The sequence below is a fragment of the Diplotaxodon limnothrissa genome, linkage group LG16 (assembly GCF_057381915.1).
Source record: "Diplotaxodon limnothrissa isolate DT_005_m linkage group LG16, D_limnothrissa_male_GT1.1, whole genome shotgun sequence".
NCBI classification, from domain to species: Eukaryota; Metazoa; Chordata; class Actinopteri; order Cichliformes; family Cichlidae; genus Diplotaxodon; species Diplotaxodon limnothrissa.
Window position 1 is genome coordinate 2,559,478 of NC_140611.1, and position 20,665 is coordinate 2,580,142.

Consider the following 20,665-nt stretch of genomic DNA (forward strand, 5'->3'; position numbering starts at 1 on the left):
ACCACATCTGAAGGAGCTCGCTGATTTTGTCTCGCTGATTATTTATTGAGTTATTTTTCTTTAAAGGCTGAATCAGCACCTGAACGCGTCTCTTCTGTTTCCCCGTGTCTGCACAGAGGTGTCTGTGTCCTTCGACAGAGAGTCCTCCGTCACCTACACCTTCCAGGAGCCCTTCTCAGTGATGCAGAACAGAAGCTCTCAGGCCTCCACCTCCTCCACGGACAGCAGAGCCAGAGAGGACGTGGCCTTGAGCTTCGTCACCTCCCAGAGACCAGCCATGCTGCTCACTGTCAGCACCTTCAGCCAGCAGTACATCGCTGTCATCCTGGCCACAAATGGTACGTACAGGAATCACACGTGGAAATGTTGTAGTTGTGCAAGCGTGTTCTTTGTGAATGCAAACTTTAAAAACATGAACATGCTTCTCGTAGGCAAAGAAGCCGTGCTGAATAACATCCTGGTATCTGAAGAACTACAGCAGTTCTTTCACAGTATGGGAGGAAATATTTGTTTTGACTCTGTTTTTATGAATCAAGGTTCACTTTGGCCCCGTAGCCCTCTGACTTGGATTCCTGTGTAGTTATTTTGAGTATGTGTTGACCACAGAGCAATCTGGGCTTTGTTCTTAAGAGCATCAAGAGACACATGTTTGTTTTACAGTCCAGGTGGGGAATTTTGACACGTGAACAAAGGGTGAGTTCAGCGTTCGGGTGGATTTCTCTGGATTTCACCGTATAACTGTAAATGTGGTGTCAACACTTCCACTGTCACATGGTTCATGTCTTGATTTCAGACAACAGCTGGTTTGCCAGAGTTAACGAGTTGATTAGTGTAGTAACGGAGAGAGGAGAAAACAACCTAAGTGCAGCCTCTTCTGTCTCGTGCCTCCCAGAGAAGCATCGCACTCTGAATAGAGTCTGGGTTATGTAGTGGCACTAATGGGAGTGAGAAGAAAACCATGGTGCCATGCTGGGGCAGGCGTTTTGGGCCTTTTATTGATGAAACCAGCTGTGAATTGAGCGCTGCCACCAGGTCACTGTGTGGGAAACAGGGAGGACAGTAAAGCACAGCTTGAGGCAGGAAAATGGTGGTGGAGTTGTTGGAGTGGAAGGCTTGTACACTTTCTTTTAGAAATGTGTGCAAACACGGCACCAGTGTGCTCGGCAGCGAGGCTTTCTCCTCCTTTATTTCCTCCGGAGCTGTTAAATAGGAGGAGGAGGTGATCAGCTGTGGGGCCCCTAACGGGAGAACTCGAAGGAAGAAGAAGAAATAATGCTGAATAGAAAACGACGGTTCTCATACTGTACATGTATCTGTGTGCTGTAGTAGTGAGTGTTAGTGGAGCCTAGCAGTACAAACCTGTTGGTGCTCAGCAGCATGAACAACAATCACTGTGCTAACAAAACTACATTCATTTACTTATTTGGTGCATTTTAGCTGCATTTGTCAAAGAGCACTCACTTTCTCGTGTCCACTTGGCCACAGATGCATCCACCACACTGCTGTAGGACTGAACCTATATGAATGGCAGCTGCTAAGTAATCAGCTTGTATATATGGGCAGAATATTCCTCGGGGGCTGGAACAGACCCACAGACCACCTCAGTGTGGGGTCCACCTGAAAGGAAAACTCAACAGCTGCCACCAAAGAGCTTTGGTTAGAAAACTGAATCCATAAACTGCACGGGCACAACACACACACAACTGCTAATTAGTGGTACGTAGCACAGTAATCAGATTACAGCTGGAATATCATAAAAACGGCATCTTATTGGATGGCCTGTAGTTCATAGCAGGCCGTATTATATGTCAGATAATTCCATTAAAATGCTCCAAAAGGCATAAACACAGTGGTGAGGCCAGCGAGGCCTAGCAGACAGCTAGCAGCTACAGCTGTCAGTCAAAGCAAGCACCAGCTAACTTTAAACACTGTCAGTATCCAAATGGAGCTATGAGAAAGTAATCAGCCTTACATGAAGGGGAGAAGTGTTCATAGAGGCCAAAGCAGCTTTGTTTTTGTTAAAGGTTTAAGTGTCATCACCGATGAGAAAGGAGGGAAAAGGTCCGACACAGAGTTCAGATACTGGAAAGTCTGGATTTTGTTTCCGGGCTTTGAAAAATGAGTCGCTATCATCAGATAGCACCATCAGATTTATGAAACGTGTGTAACCATCTTTAACCAGCCTGCACCAATATGCTGGTGAATCTGAATTATTCAGCAGCCTTTTAGACTCAGTTTGCATACTATGTGCATACTGCCCTGATGTTGTGAGAGAGAAATCTGCACCATCCAGGCAAAAATAAGGAGGAAGTCTGGCTACAGAAAATTAAATGATAGCGTCTGACGTCCAAGGAAGAAGTCAGAACAAGTGCATTGTTGCAGTATAAATAGGACAAAAATGATTGTTAGTAGTGGGAGTAAGTCTCTAAAGTCTACGGCAGCCAGGCTGTCAGTTGTATCCATGGTCAGAGGGACGTCTGCATTTAGTACACTGTTAGTACACGAGGCCCGTTCTTACAGTACTTATGCATCCACATGGCTTTGATTTCCTGTTCCACGCTGCATTGTTATGTTCTCCATTTGTGTTTGTTTCATGCGTCGCGCTCACACGTAACCGAAACCTGTATCTGCTGTGAAACTGAATTTGAGTCAGTCAGGAGTCTGAAGGACGGCCGCGTGGGGAGGATGGGTGTTCGCTGGTAACAGTGAAGGAGGCGGTGTCAACCACAGCGGTAGACATGATAGCAGGGTGTCATAGATTTGAAGGTGGATGGGTAGAAAAAGAATCTGGAGATGGATTTATGGAGCAGGACATCAGCTCCCCACACCTGTGTTCAAACACGAGCACGCAAAAGACAAAAGGTAGGAAGACACAGGGTTTATCCCACAGGTGGAAACGATGGTCTCTGCTCTCTGCAGCTCAGTTACTGCGACGTCTTGTTGGGGTTAAGCACGCCCACCTGCAGCATTGGAGGGTGTTAGTTACACAACACCTGTTTTCCTTTCTTTTAACCCCTTTCTGGTATCAGGGAGAACGCCTACATCCCTGTTACCATGGTTACCAAATGATATAATGCATAATTACACAGCAGATTGCTCCCTTGACGGTGAACTGGTTCCAAGTTCACTCGGAGGCTGAGAGCGATTGTGTAAAAAATAGAATCTGCCTAAAGTAGAAGGATTTAGTCATATTTGCAGGGCTCTTCAGTTTAATGCACAGCAACAGCTCACTGCATGTGTGAAGGTCTGTTTGTTGAATGTTGTGTAGATTGTGCCGTTGACACTTGGTGCTTTTGATGGAAGATCAGAGCGTGAGAAAGTCAAGCACATAATTACTTTATGCGGGTCACAAAGTCAAACGCAGTCGTGGCAGCTCAGCAGGTGTCAGCGCCGGCCAACCAGCTGATGGATCGCCCGATGCAGAGCCGGTCACATACAGCATGCACACGAGGGGTGGGCGATATATGCAAAATATGCTGTGAAGACAGAAAAAGCCTCTGTGTGCCTGCAGCTTGTGGCCGCAGCATTAAGTAAATGCAGAAACCAGATTTCCCAGTTAGCTGCTGTCACTGGTCACACACTCCCTGCCTGTGTGCAGCAGCAGTATAGTTTAACAGTGGCGCCACAGCGGTGACTGCTGAACACTTTAGTTTAACAATAACTGAAGTCACTCAGCCCTGGAGTTCGTGTCACATTGTAAAGCTCATGTGGGAAGTTGTGTCTTTGTTAAATCTCAGGTCCAACTTTTGAAGCAGCTGTTTAAAGAACTGCTTTTCCATTACATGTAACTGCACCATTAATTCCCATCCCTCGTTTCACTTCCTGTCATATGGAGTGCAGCTAGCTAGCGAGTGCAGCTAGCTAGCGAGGCGCTCTAGTGACACTGAGGAGTCACTTGTTTGTGCGGCACATCAGCAGCTGCTGGGATCCCCTCCCGGTGAGTCTGCTTCTGCTCAGCTTCTTTCCACCTTCAGTACGAACAATATTTTGCAAATGAGGTTGTTGGAATGATTATCGGAGGCTGCGTGCAGCTCTGTCTTGCATTGGGGAATGTAAACACATGTAAACACATGCGGTGACAGCTCTATGTGACATTTTCACATGTTCAAATGTATTCTCGTCATATTCCTCACAATATGATATAATGTTATATGATGGTCTGTCTCTACTTTCTGCAGTACAGTCCTGTTCAGCTGATGCTGACGAGGGTACCACAGTGTGTCCAGCACTGCTTTAATGCAGACAGAGGGGTCTGTACCTGTAGCAGCAGCTTCCCAGGCCTGATCGGCCTCCATTACTGCAGAACAGCTTACCTTACCTTTGTGAACTTCTGCCACTAACCTTTGTACCATTTCAAGCTGTTCATTGGACTTGCACAACTTGACTTGAAATAAATAACTGGGAGAATCGGGGTGTTATAACAGCAGTAGTGTTTATGGCAGGGCTGGTAGGTCCATAGTCTTTCTGTATCTGTTTCCTTAATAAGTTTAATTTGAAATGTTTCTCCTCACATACAACGTCTTGAATAATCAGCCCATCATAACTTACAAACCTCACAGTACCACATAAACCCAGCAGAGCACCTAACTCTCCGACTGGTTCCTGGGATATCTAAAAGTAGAAGGGAGGCCGAGTCTCCAGCTTTCAGGCCGCTCTTCTGTGAAATCCCAGCTTGGAGTCAGGAAACAGACAGCCTCTCTACTTTTAAGATTAAGCCTAAAACTTTCAGTGTAGATAAAACTTATAGTGTGGGATAGGGCTGGGCGATATATCAAAAATTTATCGTTACCGAAATTTATGACTCTCATCGACGTCATTTTGCCCATGTCGGTAAATTCGGTATTTAAAAAAAGAAAAGAAAAGGCATGTGCAGGTTGGCGATGTTCATGTCCCTTTAAGACGCTGTGCTACGTTACAGACTTGACGGGGTGGAGTCACATGACTCTACTACCTGAAACAAGACGAGACACGGGTGAACAAATGGAGGACGATTTAAATGTTGAAGCAGCAGCGACGGAGGTAGAGCTGGTGGAGGAGGAAGAGGAGACGCTTGTTAACAAAAAAAAATGCATCATCAATCGTTTGGCAACATTTTGGATTCAACAAGGATGATATTGATCAAAAAATTGTTAAATGTAAACTCTGCAAAAAGACTGTTGCGTCAAGTCAAGGTAACACAACCAACCTCTTCCACCACCTGCAGCACAACCATGTGATTCAATTCGAAGACATAAAAAAAGCTCAAAGTGAGAAGAGAGTAGGAGGACCAGCAAAACGTCTTCCTCCACCAGACATTATTTGTTTACAAGTTATACAAGTTATAGTACCTCAAGGCCTTAGCAGAGATAGGCCTTTGTCCATGATGGCATTACATTTGCACAATCATTGTTTACTTTGTGAATAGCCAATGTGAAACATTTATTATTAAACTATTTTGTTTACATTTTTTAGAGAGCATGGTTACATATTGTATCCTACACTTTTTATTTTGTTCAGTTAATAAATCTTAACCACTAAAAGTGCTTACTACTATTGTCTTCATTTATTTTCAGTGACATTTTACAGCCCTTTAAAGTGGTAATAATATAATTGCAATGAATAGGTCTAGGGGGAATAATATTATCAAAATAACTGGAGGAACTATGCTGCCTGCCACAGCCCCATCAAATGAAGAAAAAAAAAAGTTTGTTTTTTTGGCACTTGGGGTGGTTATCGTCCATTTATCGTTATCGAGGTTAACTGCTCAATTTATCGTGATATTGATTTTAGGCCATTTCGCCCAGCCCTAGTGTGGGTTGCATTAGGGTACCCTGCAATAGGCCTGCAGGCTGCTGGGGGCTTCCCATGTCACCAGTTTGCCCATCTGTATCTGGAAGTCCCGAAGGATCTCCCAACATCTAACCTGCAGTCCACTGACATCTCCTGTAGCGGTGCTATTTATCACGTACGACTTCACTTTAAATAAATTGTGGGACTGAAATAAACACTGTTTGGACACAGACTGAAATTTAGGATGGTTACTGTTAACCTACTAACGTTACTATGAGGTATAACATGATGTTAGCTTAAGCATGAGAAAATATCAGGCTCATATTTTAGCCTGAGCTCCACTGCTTGACTTGGACCCTGGAGGAAAAGGTCCCTGCATATGTTACAGCTTATCACCTCAGAGTCTCCATTTTTCAGATTGAGACACAACAAAGACCTCAGAGCTTTAAGCGAACAGCCACGCTACATCCAAACCTGCGAGTGCCACATTGAGTGACACCTCTGTGCAGTTTTTAGCCAGAGCCCTAATCCGCTCGTGTGTGTTAAACCTGAGCAGCCAAATTGCATGGGTCTCTGTAAACAGTGAAGGGCAGGGGAGACACTTTATCCACAGTGACCTTGCTCTGTTGGAGCACTCTGAGGATCTGAAATGAATCACAACACAAAGCCCTTCACTTACACACTGGGAATTGTAATATTGACCTAGCTCCACTTGACAATGCATAGCTTTCTGACTCTTTGATCTGGCAGCGAGTGTGTGTGTGTGTGTGTGTGTGTGTGTGTGTGTGTGTGTGTGTGTGTGTGTGTGTGTGTGTGTGTGTGTGTGGGGCCCGGGGAGGGGGGGGCTGAGCACATATTGACTCGCTCAGTTTTCAGAGCAAAGAGCTATGAGATAAATATTTGCAGACTCTCGAGAGTAACTGAAGAAGCTTGGATGTAGTGGTGTATTTATAAATAGGCAGTCCCCTTCTTGCAGCAGACAGGTGTATTCTCTTATCTTATCACCCATTAGAATGCAGGGTACACATATTTGAATCCTGGTAATGTTATATGTACAAGATTGGATTTAGACCTGTAGATTCCACGTTTTCATCGAACACTGAGCATAAGATGAAGCGTCGCGTTGCTCTGTAACAGTTTATGCTTTGTTTTCCAGGGAGTGTGCAGATCTGGTATCACCTGCAGACAGGCAAGAAACCGGACGTCTTCACTCCCACCCCGAGTAATCTGGCAGACGGACGTCTTCATCGAATCAGAATCCACCGAGTCGGCAAAAACCTCTATGTACAGGTCAGTAACACCGGTACAGGAAGTCCTGCATAAGGACGTGCTGTCTCACAGAGACAGTTCCTGCTTCTGAAGCTTGGTGTGGAGTTTGGATGTGTGCAGGCTCCCTGTGCAGGCTCCCTGTGGCCACTCCAAAGACACGCATGTTGGATCAAGAGCTTAGACAGTGGCTGTGATGTATAAAGTGCTTGCAGTGTGTAAGCATGATGTGAGTATAGGGCTAAGTGTGATTCGTCTTAGGTGCGTTTGTAATCATTTCCTGTTCAGTCACATATCACAGTCTGTCTGCTAGGTAAAGGTAGAATGACTCATCATCCGAATCTGTTGTAGATTATCTGGGTTTTGTATATATTCTGACCTGTTTTCTACAATAAATTACTACATTTTGTGTTATTCAGAGTTAATGTAAGAATAAGATGCACAGCTGTATCCATGCTAGCTGCTCTGTTACATCAAGAGTAGCATCATCAAACAGCATTTAAGCTGCTGATGCTCTTCAGTATCACTTACCAAATTCAGCGTATCCTGACTTGGCTAAATGCACAGAGGGCAGGAAACCTCAGGCCTGCAGCAGGTTAGCTGATCACAGCTCCAGAAAGAAAACTAACATACTGGACCCACATAACTCTGTAATTCCCCCACTGCACTCAATCTTCTCCCAGTTTGACTCCTACGTGTGAGGAATGAGATACAATATTCTGTGGAAGAGTTTTTTGATAACACACATTAAATTTACCCGGGGAGGCCTTAAACCAGAGCAGGTGACCTGCCACCCATCAAATACGACATGGCCCAAAAATGAAAGAGACTAAACCTAACTGACTTCAAAGAGCAGCAACATCCACCATACACCATCTTTATGTGAACTCAACACTGTTTGTTTGCATCCAGCGGCAATTTATTTATACAGCACATTTCATTATGCAGTGTTGAAGATAACATAGAAGAAAAACACATGTAGTTTTGTCTTAAGGGGATTTAAAGACATTAAAGACGTGCATGCGCACACATCCAGAGTTACTGAGTGTAGACCTGTGAGGACAGAAAGGGTTGAGGATGTTTTTGAATATGTGATTTACAGGTCAGCAGGCAGCTGGTCCAGGAACAGGCCCTCAGCACACTTAGATCTACTGGGAACAGCTGATGACCTGAGAGTCTGACAACGATATATATCAGCTGACGATATAGAAACATCGTTTCATTTTACGCTATCGTTTGTTTCGTGGTGTCGCAAAATAAACTGTTTACAGCAATGTTTTTCATGTTCTGATGTCACTGTAGTTATTATTAATTTCTTAAAGTTCTCTCTTTCTCCTGTATTTAATATCACCACACTACGGACGGACAAGCGCATGTTTTTATGCGTTGTCGTTAGCAACAACTACGGTAACACCACGGCGTGTCCGCTTGTTTATGTTCCACATAAACCTTTCACAATAAAGCTCAAGATCCTGTTGAGACTTTTCAAAATAAACTGAATCACGTGAAAGAGCAGATTATTTACGGATGAGAAGTAAAAAAGAGCCGCCAGGTGCTAAAAAATAAACCTTAGACTAAAACGTTAGAACAGGCTTCTCCCCGCAGCACGCCGTGTAAGAAATACTCACAAAGGAAACGGCGCCGTTACAACTTCTGTCTAAAAATGTGTCGTTTCATGCATCGGTTAAAACACTCGACTCACCTACACGACGCCCAGCAGGAAACACTTCACCTGCCCGAGATTCACAGACTTTACAGAAAATGTTACATTTGTGTGATTTATATCGTTATCGGACGATAGATGTCTTATATGAGATGAGATTCTGGTCATATCGCACAGCCCTGGGTCTGACTGCAGGTCCATAATGTGCTGAGGGGCCACATGGATTTTAAAGTTAACTCTCTGACTTCAGTATCTGGGTGATATGGTCGGGTTTCCTTGTATGAGCAAGAAAAGTTGTCTTCGTTGAGTAGAGTAACCTGCTTGGCATGAACACATTTCTAGGTCAGTTTGAAATTACATTTTCTAACTTTTGATATATTTGTATCGATTCCTGTGTTTAAGAGACAGGGACGGTAAATATGTGATCAACTATAATATCTAAAAGGTTTCTGGACCTCCAACAGTTAATGTTATTAATACAACTGATGAGTCTTTGAACAGAGGTTAGATTACCAGAGGAATATGATGTGTTTATTAACTGCCCAAGGATATAATATATCATTTGAGTTCTGTATGATAGTGCTGTACCAAGCAGACACATAAAGTCATGGACCAGGACTGACTGACTGACTGAGGAGCCCTGATTGAATTTTTGTTTGTGCAAATCTAAAACTAATAATTGAAATATAAAAACTTCAGCTGTGAAGAGGACCAATCAATAACCAGACCTAATAAAACAATTGAACCATCAGGTCATCTTAGTGCATGCTCACTCATCCAGGTGAGGAACTCCTAAAAGGCTGATTCTGTTCATGAGGACGTGGCGTCTTCCTCCAGTCTCAGCTGACTGCAGGACATTTGTACAGTGACTGAAACCAGCAGCGCTGAGGGAACCATGGGCTGTGTCATTAATATGCACTGATCAAAGCCCAATCATCATTGATCAGTGGCCACGTTTAGACCGTACACAAGACGTTGAGTATCTGCTGTTACAATCAACCCGCTCAGTGGAACAGTTCTGCAGGGCGGCGGTGCCCTTTTGCACTACAGACCGGTTTATGTCCAGCAATATTTTTATGGTGTCGCGGATGAATACAACAAAATAAAACCAGTACCAAAAAAGAGGAAGATTTATTCATAACACACGAGAAAAGACCCAGGGAAACCGAGTTAGCGATAAAAACGATTAAAAAAACAAAACGATACAAACCCTGAAAACCATCATTTCTCACCTGAGCCTGAAGCCTCACGGCCCGGTACCAAACGACTGGTTTGGTTTCCTCTCAGTACGCCTTTCTGGTAATTCTAAATTGGTAATTGATGTGAGGTAGATAAAGTGTTGTGCGTATGTTGCAGGTATTTCCCTTCTTTGTTGCGTTGGCAGTTTTCACTTTACCATTGCACTCGTTCTTTTCTGCAATAAAAAGTCCACGCTGCAGGCTGCGCCACTGCTTCCCTGCTTGATTGGAGCTCAAGTGCAAGCAGCGAGATGGCGTGACAGGCAACCAGACGGACAGTCCCGAGGATTCGAACTAATGTTGCGTGGAACATTCCCATCCCAATTATCCTGCAGGATTTTCTGGTAGAGAGCAGAATCCATAGGTTGCGTGATGGTGCTGGTCCTGGCTGGGACCTCAGGTTGAGTCTTAGTCAGGTTTTAAATAACGTTTTCACAGAGGACCAGGTAGGTGTGGATTTGAATGAAATCATCATTTAACTTGTGTATTTACTCAGATGATCAAAGTTACTTGATGATCAGGAACATGTAAGTGTGACAAACATGCAAAAGAAAATTAAGAAATGAGGAAGTGTGCAACGACGTTTTTACAGCACTGTAGCTATTTGAGTGAAACAATGTGACTAACATGACGAGACAGCAGGATTCATCTAAAGAGGAAAGCTGTGCACATCGTGTGCATCTTTTCATGCAATAGGAAACTGAAACCCTTCACTTTTATTGCACTTCACCGTGTTAAGCGATTATTCCGAGTCAGCATGACGGCACAGAGGTACAAGGTCAAACTCACTTCAGAGCTACCTGTAGCTGCTTTCAGGTGAGGCTGCAGTGAACACACAGCTCGCTCTTACGCTGAGCTGCAGCTGCTGTTACCTTGCTTTGAATTTCGTGTAATCACCTTGTTATCTGATTTCTTTCTATCCAACCAGATCAACCAGGACATCCACAGAAAGTACACACTGTCATCTGACGCGGAGCTGATCCTCATACGATCGCTGACGTTAGGCAAAGTCACCAGTAAGTCTCTGCAATCAGTCCTTCTCATTCAGCTTTGACCGAACGAAGCCAGAAGCATTTCTCACTCCTCGGCTGTGTCTTTGTAGGAATGGAGAATTTTGATGAGGAAGTGATACAAGGAGCTTCTAAAGGTTTCATTGGCTGCCTCTCCTCAGTCCAGTTTAATCATGTCGCACCACTGAAGGTAGCGCTGACCAATCGCGGGAGCTCATTGGTCACCGTCCGTGGCCCGCTGGTCCAATCAAATTGTGGCGCGCTAGCCGAGTCACATACTCTGCAAGGTAAAACATCCACATCCATGACACTGATGATCTGTTTACTTAGACTCACAAACACACGAGCTGATTGTTTCTGTCTGTTAATCTGAGTCTTTGAAGCACTTTGAGGAACTTGTTGCTGTGATTTGTTTCTACATAAATAAAACTGAACTAAAGTCATCTGAGAAATTTGGATAGAATGAAACCATCAGCTGTGCAATTCTTCATAAATGGAATAAAAGTAAAAGGACCATCTATTGTCCTCGGTCTGGAGCTCAGAATCAAAATCTGAGACGTGAATCGTAGTGGATCAGCCCAAAATCACACAGCAGTAATGACCTAAAGCACGCCGGGACGCAGTCGCCACCGTTGGCAACACGACGGCGTCATGGATGGAAATCTTGCAGCCCCCACACAGTCCCCTTGCTCAAGAAGCCACAGCGTGAGTTTGCCATCGAACATCTAGATGGTTCAGAGAAGGCTTGGATAAAAGTGTCGTGGTCACATGAAACCAAAGCTGAGCTACTGAAGAGTTTCTGTTTCAGTTTGTGATGGTTAGGATCATATTTCCATAACAGTGTGGTTAGCATTAGCATTGGATCTTATGTACACAGGCCAGAGCTCTCTGTAGGGTTTGTTATCTTAAGACCAGTATAGCAGCACTGGTTTCCATATTTGCTTTTTCCTGTTGTATCGACACCGAGCTGGCTTTTTGCTGGCATTGCTCTGTGCGTCTTTCACAGCGATCAGTTTTAAAGAAGATGACCCCGACCCGCATGTGAAGTCCAGACACAAAGACAGCTGTTCTCACTGGACTGGATGTGTTACAGAAACGTTGGCTGACGTCACAGCGGTGCAACAAGCCAAAGAGCTACAAACCAAACAGAACATGATCACAGTAAAACTGGATTGTGTAAATCAGGACTTCCAGGGTTGTACTGCTGTTTAAAATCGTTTTCAGAAGCAGAGACATTTAAATAGACTGTTTGTCTTTGCCTCTCATGAACCAAATGTAATCATCATGTCATGCACTGTACTGCAGCACGCCTCGTTGTACAGGAGGAGGAGCCAGTCAGTAAAGAGAAGTTGACATGGTATGTATGAAAATGATGATGTTTCTCTTTGCTCTGCAGATCAGGCTGTAAATGCAAATAAAGACAAAGAGCAGCGTGCCGGCAGCACCCAGAAGGATTTGGCTGTAATAGCAGGTCTGTGCTGTGCTCCTGTTTTTCCTTTGCTTAATTGAAAATGAGTCCCAGCTGTTTGTCATTTGTCATTCTCTCCATTTGGCTCCGTCTTAATGCTTTTTCCTTATCTCTCGATAACTCGGCCCAGCTCGAGCTTATTGCCACGATCGTGTCTTAAACCTTCTTTTTATTTGAAATGAAACTTGATGCTGTGATGTGTGTTTTCTGAACAAGCAAGCATTTAAATCTATAGCTACATGTCCCCAGATATTACTTATAAAGCCTATCAGAGGCCCTATAACTGTGATCATCTTTAGTGTTCATTCTCTGAGGCGCTGTGCCTGTTTCCGGTAACAACTCTGTCATTTGCTTGTTTGCTTCATATGCATCTGTTCTGCTGTCTGTAAGGTAAATATGAAGACACAACACCGTCGAGCTCAACATAAAGGCTGGAATAAGGACAATTTCATTTAAATGTTGTTAATTAACCTGTTTTGTGAAATCACAACCATCAAAGAGTGAAGGAAGCTGTCTCCCGCGGTGACCGTGAGACAGCTTCTTGGCTCAGACCAGTTTCCAGGCAACCATCAGGGACTCGGAGGTGTTACTGAGCCCTCAGCTTCACCACAGACACCTGACAGGGTTGCAGTCTTTTCATCAGCCTCTTGACAAGAAGACAAATCAGTACATTTCTCAATAAAAGTCACATTATTCAATCACAGTCGGAGGATTAGTCAGCTCCAATCAATAAATGATACGATAGCTTTGATTGTTACAAACATTTATTTCATTCAACTTGTTTATTTCAGTTTAGCTCTTCGGAAATTTGACATCATCTCTTTGTTGTGGCTGCAGATTAAATTGTGATGCATCCTGTTTTCTTTAATTATCTTTGTAAATCATGTCTAATCAATGATGTTTGTCACAGGAGGACGGCAGTCTCGTTTGATTCTCCTTTCAAAGGCACAAAGGGGATGCTAATACTGAAGGCTACTTACTTTGAGTTAAAATCCACCCATTTAAAATTTCCCTCACACGATGTGTGCAGGAGTGTTCAAATCTCTTCATGACAAACTCATTGTCAGACCAGGTGGACTCAGTTTCAGGGAAAGTAGATTAGATTAGCTTCTTCATCGTCGTTTGTAAAATTTGTCTGGATCATTTTTACCAAACTTGCTGAGAAATAAAGAGATAATTGCTTTGGTCAGAAGTCTCCGTCCACTCATCCGGGGGATGAATGTCGTGGTAATTTGACCCTTTATTTTCTCCATAGGTGACATGATTAAATAGGTTTGGCTGTTTTTTTTGGGGGGGGGGCTCTTATCCACACAGTCTGTATATGCAGACTACACATACAGGCTCAAATATGTACATATATGCGTTCGCAAGGTAGCGTTAGCTTAGGTTAACCATGCATCAGCATCACGCTGACAGTTGGTACAGTGCCATTATGTATGAAAATGATCATCTTCATCGTGTTTGACTCCAGAAGGCTTGACTGGTCCGTGTGGGCAGCTGTAAATCCCAGTCAGATTCAGAGTTGTTGGTGTTGGAGCTTCTCTCTCTGTCAGCCCCCTCTTGGTCCGTCGCAGTGTAAAACCCCACTGTGGACAGGATGCTGTTCCAGCAGTCCTCGGTTGTCCTTGAATATTCTAACCAGCGTGTCTCCTCCCAGACCCGTGGGGACGCATCCAAATAAGTTGTACTAGTGTGAAGTCGTTTTAACTAATGATGCTGGAAGTCCTGAAGAAACAGCCTTTGTCCTGATGTATTCACTCAGTTACCTTTGGGATCAATCCAAAGTCAAACTAGTCCTTTTTATGCTGCCATGATGAACAGATAAACTACCAGCTGTACGATAGTCGGTCGAGATCACTAACGAGTCGTTAGCCTTCACACACTGGAAGCTTCACTTATTCACATATTAGAGTGTACGCAGACTCCTGTGTAGTAACATCTTGTGCTCTCATTAAACGTTGATGCTGTTCAGGTATCCTTGAGAGGAACTGTTCAAAGAAATCATTCGATCAGAGACCAAGCGTGCAGTAATCCCAGCTTTAAGGTCCTGTGTCCACATGTGTGCAGGGCTAAACGTACTGCTAACACTCCTACACTACTTAAACCTGAGGCCACCAACACCGCCATCATCTAACCTGCCTTCCCTGCGTCGTTTCCAGGTGTGGTCACTGCAGTGGTCTTCATAACCGTGTGCGCACTGGCTGTGGTGATCCGCCTGGTGTACCAGCAGCGGCGGGCCCAGAGGAGCAGCGGCAGCATCAAAGAGGAGCACAGACACAGCATGTACACAGACTACAGGACTGAGCTGCACCTCCACAACCCAGTCAGAGACAGCGTGAAGGAATACTACATCTGACTGCAGCGTGCAGCCGATGTCACAAACTTGCCTCTTTCTTCTAAAGGACTCACAGGTGGACGTGCTGCCGCAGGATTTCTTACAACACTGCATATCTCCGCCCTGGAAGTTCCCCAGGGACTCTGCAAAAGTCAGCAGACTCCACTCTCAATGCTCCTGTAAAAGCAGGCGGCTGAATCTTTGCAGCTCGTAGTGTATTTGATGTTGGTGAAATTGTCAGAATCAAGCTGCCGTGGTTTCCGTCATTGCGAAATGTGTAAAGCAAAAGTCGATCGTTCCCAGGGGTGAACGCGGGGGCGTGGACGAGCGCGGCGAGCGCAGAAGCCGCCGACCGTCCTGAATGTGCACAACAATATTTCCACATTTCTGTGGGACTCACTAAATTGTATTTGTTAGTCAGGAAATGTAGGCAAGGCCTGTAAGATATGCATCCATCCGCTGCTCTCTGTTTGTGTTTCCACTGGGGGTGAATGCCGCAGCAAAGGGACAACACTGCCGACACTGTGTGAGTGCCTGATTTGCATATCTGTTTGGATTTGAGTTCTTGCTGTGACCCTCACAGACGCAGGCACATGTCCCCACAAAAGAGCTTATTGTCATTCGCTGAAGAAAATGGGAATTTCATAGAATTTCATCGTCTCTAGAGCGCAGCCGTTGGCGAGGGGTGACCATCGCTAACATTTCTTTCAACAGGCTGTTTACCACGGCGCGGTTGATAGCAGCGTGCAAACTGACAGATGGAACAGGCCCATAGATTCTTTGTTGATGTGCAGCGAGGGCCTCATTTATCAACGTCTGCAGGAAGAAAATAATAATAATGACGACCATGATAATAAAAACTGATCGCGTGCCCACAGCACAGTGTTCAGCACATCATTACCCTCAGCACATAGACGGGGGTCCACACACCCACATATTTGAGGTTTCTGGGTGGGAGAAGTGACCACAATAACCCCTGTTTGTGTTGTCGTCATTCCCAGATTCATGTCACAAAGGTGTGACCAGCGTGTGAGGCTGCCGTGCTCACAGACGACCTCACACAGACGTGCCACATATGTAAGGGATGGATGTAGCCGCCATGGCATCCTTTAGAGTAGCCTCGTGCTGAGCACTGATAGCCCAGCAATCAGTCACACTGTAAAGCCCTGTTTTATTCTCTGTTTGACTCAACGAGGACCAGCCCCTGCTGGCCAACGGGACCAGTGAACATCTCGTCACAGTCTTTTCTATAAACCTGGCCACAGCATGGCCACACCAAGTGTTACGTGGATAAATGAACATCGGTGGAATTTGAATCTGACGTCGCTACTTTCATGTGACAACAACAAAACGTACAAACTTGATATTAACGAGGAGAAAAATGTCAGCTGATAAATGAGGCCCTGACTCAGTGTCAACAGCGAGTGTTGCAGCTGTTTCTGTTCATAATGAAGGAGATGCAATGTGTAAAAAAGGTGTGAATTGTGTCATAAAGTAGCAGAAATAAGAAAATAACTGAGAGAAATGTATTATTTATAGCAGTTATTTATGCCAAGACTAAAGGGTGTAATCATCAAGCAGAGGGTCCACGTGAAACACCACAGGCAGCCAGTAGCAGCAGTTACAGCCTCCAACCCTGCAGCTTGTGTTCAGTAACATACAGACAGCAGTTTGCTTCATACGACAGGTTTTGGGTTCACAGAAGTCACAGTAACGAGGTTAGAATCACAGCAGCACGTTTGCGAGGTTTCGTGGAGGAGAACGTCCGAACTTTGCTGGCAAATGTCTGGGAGTTGTTTCATAGAGCATTCACTTGTGGAGCACCAAAGCCGTAGAGCAGAAGTTTAATCTGGCTTGTATTTTAGAGCACTAACCGGCGGTGCTTAGAGCTTTTTGCATAAAAGAAGACGGCCAATATCATACCGGATGGAATGAATTTATTTTCAGATTTACTGGGAGTGCAGTGGTTTCTGTCTCAAATGGACGTGACGAAGGCAAATTAAAGGACGGATGGAAATGGAGACTACTTTGCTTTTTTAGATCCTTGCTTCTAGTGGGCACGAAGGTGATGCCAGAGAAAACAAATCACGTTGTCTAAATTTCAAAAGCAGCCTTTTGAGCCCAGTTCTGCATTATCATACTGATCTCATTATCCTGGGCTCAGCTGCTCTCTGGCTGCATTCCTGTCTTTGTCACCATCAGTTATGCTTTGAACTTAACGGGCTAAATGTAAAGGTTAAGTCCAAAGAAAAGCTGACAGAAACACGGCCATTTATTTAGCATCTTGTCATGAACTCAAGTGTTCATTCTCCTGGGATCTGAATGTCAGAATAAAATGTTTAAAAAACAAAGCAGTGAGATTTCCCTCACGTAGAAATGTTTGGACCGGTGCACTGATGCGTACAAAGACTGGAGCTCCAGCTGAGGAAGGACAGCGGTGTGGCTGAGCCCGTGTACCCTCTCTGTGCATGTCCTCCAAATACGCCTGAAGATGATCCCCATATTTGTGAATGAATGCATACCTCTGAGAGTTTCAGTTACACTGCAATGGGTAATATCATGTGCTCACTTCTTAATGATTTGTATAGCTGCGGTTTTATTAAGAATCTATTGTATAGATGTATAATTTAATAATAAAAGTCGATATATTGCTACTTTTTGTTGTAAAATGGCTTCACTTCTATACAAATACAGACCATTTACTTCTGAACCTTAAAGGTGCATCTGCATTACGCTGATATCCCCAGAGGATCAAACAGCACTAACACTGTGCAGTCAGTCTGCTACAGACTCACTCACGAAGTGGCCTGGATAAATGCCTGTTAAGTGGGTGAAGCACACATCTGGACATCTGAAGTGTTTCAGTGACAGAAGCCAACGTTAACGTGCGGTTACACTGTAACCTTGGTTCTCTGAGTGAGAGTCTCGATGTGATGGAGAACAGGCTTTTTGTTTGATTATTGAGTACTCTATCTGTACCTTTGACCTGTCTTTTTTCCTAACAAGGACAAAGTTCAGTCACAGTTTTCGTATTGATCAAGATGAGCGACGGATTACAGGCAGGATGTCCAGCATCAATCTCTGTCTGTGCCCGACCACGCGGGGTTGATTCATCTCTCAGTGTGAAGAAAGATCAGGTCTGAACAGAGGAACAGAAAAACTCTCCGATCAAAGCTGAGTCGTCACTGTAGTGTTTGTTTGTTTTATGGAAATGTCTAATGACAGTTATTGATTGTTACAGCTGGAAGAACGTTCTCATGCTGCTGCGGTTTCCCGTATAACTCAGACGAGGACTCTGGGAGAGCTTTGATTATCTCAGCATTCTCAGCTTCAAGGAAGAGCTTTACCAGTTTTGCAGTGATGTTCAGGAAGGAACAGTAAGCTGGAGATTTTCAGAAACAGTGAGTACATACAAACTCACTAAAGTGGTAGTTGGATCAGTTCTGTCCACAGGATGTGAGAAGGATGAAAGCTTTCAGTCACTCTGTTTAGCAATGAACTGGCACCGGTGTTCTACACAGGCTTTCCTTATCTCTCAATTTTGTCTTCTTAGCATTTTGAAGTTTATGAAGTGTATTTATATGTTTGGACACTGGCAACAACAGTGTAACATTTCAGTAATGTTCAAACAAATAGCTGTTGGAAGACTGATAACCAATTAGGTCAATTAGTCACAAGCTTGTGTAGAAAAGAGCAGAAAGTCTTTCCGACATGAGGATGGAGGTGCGGCCCTGCATCAGCAGCACAGATGGCTACAGTCTTCAGACCTTGAGGGAGCACTACAGGGGACTATACTTGTCAGGGTCCTGGGACTGGGCGACCCAGGATCCCTGAGCAGTTATGTATTATATTATTATTATTATTATTATTATTATTATTATATGTATTTTGGTGTTGCTGCTGCTCTTCTCCATGCTTGTAGATGTGAGTGTGTGTGTGTGTGTGTGTGTGTGTGTGTGTGTGTGTGTGTGTGTACGTCTGCGGGTATGCTTGGAGGATGGAGCTCAGCCACCTGCAGGCCTGAGGGGTGTGGCCCTGTGGAAGGACTGGCCACACCCGAAGCCACACACCTGCCGCTGATCAGGGCTCGTCGGGGGAGCTACTTAGGAGAGTCTTGGAGCTTCCACCGACGCGGGATCATTGCATGAGACTCCACGTTAGTCACCCTGCCTAAGTTTAGTCAGAAAGTGTATGCCTGCCATTTCTGAGTGTCCTGACAGCTGCGCTATTGCTTCCCGCAGGAAGAGCGTGGAAGGCACGGAGAGCAGCGAGCACCGGGGGGTGCTGACACGGGAGCAGAGAGCACACGGACTATTGTTAAGGTTCAAAATATTGGGGATGGAGACAAGAGAAAAACCACAATAACAACACTGGTCCGGTCGGGTTGAGTCAAACGATGATTTAATGATCACACACGTGGGAGATGGACACTGATGCAGACAGCCTCAAAATCTCAAAATGGTGGAGCATTGCTCAAACTTTTATAGCCTCTGGTGCCTCCACCTTATCATAAAAGCCTAAACATTCACATGCTTTCTCTCACACAGCGCCTGAGCTACGACCTTGGCTCCCTGTTTATCTGCTCCTGCTGAGATGGGGCAGAAAACTCCAGCACACTCTGTTCTCTTCTACTCAGACAAATTAGATTTCTTATAACTCAGCAGTATAATGCATCATAAAACAATATCATTCATTCACAACAAGTCAGCAGTTTAATGTAATGCAAATCAGTTTAACTAATGCAATAGTTATCAGCTTCTTCTAATTCAGGAGAATAATGCAAACTAAAACTACATAATAATTCACAATCTTTAATTAGGGGTATAACATGGCATAAAATAATATTATAATCTAACAATTCCCCCTGATGAGGTCATTAGAATAATGACCTCACAAACACCCTGTAGCCCAGTGTGGCCGGGTTCATCTCTTCTCACTCCTGAGGTCCTTTGTCCCCCTGACGGGCAAACCATATGTAAGATGACCTCTGTGTTTGCGCAAGTCAGGTGCAAGACAAACTATTACTACAAGGATAGCAGGTCCAGATGACACTCCCCTGTTCTCCCACAGCTTTATTTGGTGTTCCCTTATACCATTCAGACGTAGACTAGAACCTCTGTCCGAAGAGCTCTTAACCTTTATTTTATTGCTGCAGCTACCAGTGTCGTCCAGTTGCGTGATCCTCTGTTCTTCTTACTTCAACCTCAGGGGTTAGACAACCCTTCAGTCGTGACACAGATCAGGGGATTATTCTGCCCCTATTTCAAACAACGATCTGTGTATCCTCGGGTCCTGTGTCTCCCGTGTTTCCTCCAGAAAAGAACAGGAAGGTGTCCCCTTTTTGCCCAAGAGCCTCTCGAACCTCGTTGGTCTGGTGTTTCCGGATTTCCGCCAACCCCTTCATGGTTATTGCTGTGTTTATGGGATTCATCCTTTTGTGGTGACTAGCTGGAGCCCAAACGCCATGACCCTTGGACCCAGTTGGTGTCTCGGCAGTCACTGTATCTGTCTCTGCTGCGAAGGACCCTCGTATCTCTGTGGCCTCGTCTGGTGTCTGTTCCTTTCTCTGTAAGAGACAGAAAACCAAAACACCTCTCTTCCTAACCCTAATAATCTAATGTTGTTATCTACTGACCTTCTAGTGATTCAGAATTGGTCTAAAACATTCAGAATGTCCCAGGGACTTATTCTAATCATATCTTATGTGTGTGTAAGCGTGTTTGCATTTAGCCCTCTGCACTCAAGGCATTTCCTACACTTTATCAGTCCGGACAGTCACGCCGAACGAAGCTTCTGACCTTCAAAAGACCAGGTGCCAACTCGTTATAAGCACATTTGCAAGGTGTGTCTGAAAATTATTGAAACCCCTCTTTTTAACAAAAGACAAAAAATTAACAAATCTTCTAAACGCTATTC

At 44.5% G+C, this 20,665-nt stretch overlaps 1 protein-coding gene across 1 annotated transcript in view; it reads left to right on the plus strand.

Moving 5' to 3' along the window:
* LOC146615559 (contactin-associated protein-like 5) overlaps positions 1-15,112 on the plus strand; it is a 135,047-nt gene extending 119,935 nt beyond the window's left edge. Inside the window, exons 19-24 of the mRNA XM_085375275.1 lie at positions 117-338; positions 6,926-7,059; positions 10,865-10,952; positions 11,039-11,233; positions 12,343-12,417; positions 14,574-15,112. Coding sequence (XP_085231401.1) covers positions 117-338; positions 6,926-7,059; positions 10,865-10,952; positions 11,039-11,233; positions 12,343-12,417; positions 14,574-14,770 — 911 coding nt within the window. The 3' untranslated portion in view covers positions 14,771-15,112. The remainder of the gene's footprint in view (positions 1-116; positions 339-6,925; positions 7,060-10,864; positions 10,953-11,038; positions 11,234-12,342; positions 12,418-14,573) is intronic.
* The last annotated feature ends 5,553 nt before the right edge of the window (positions 15,113-20,665 follow it).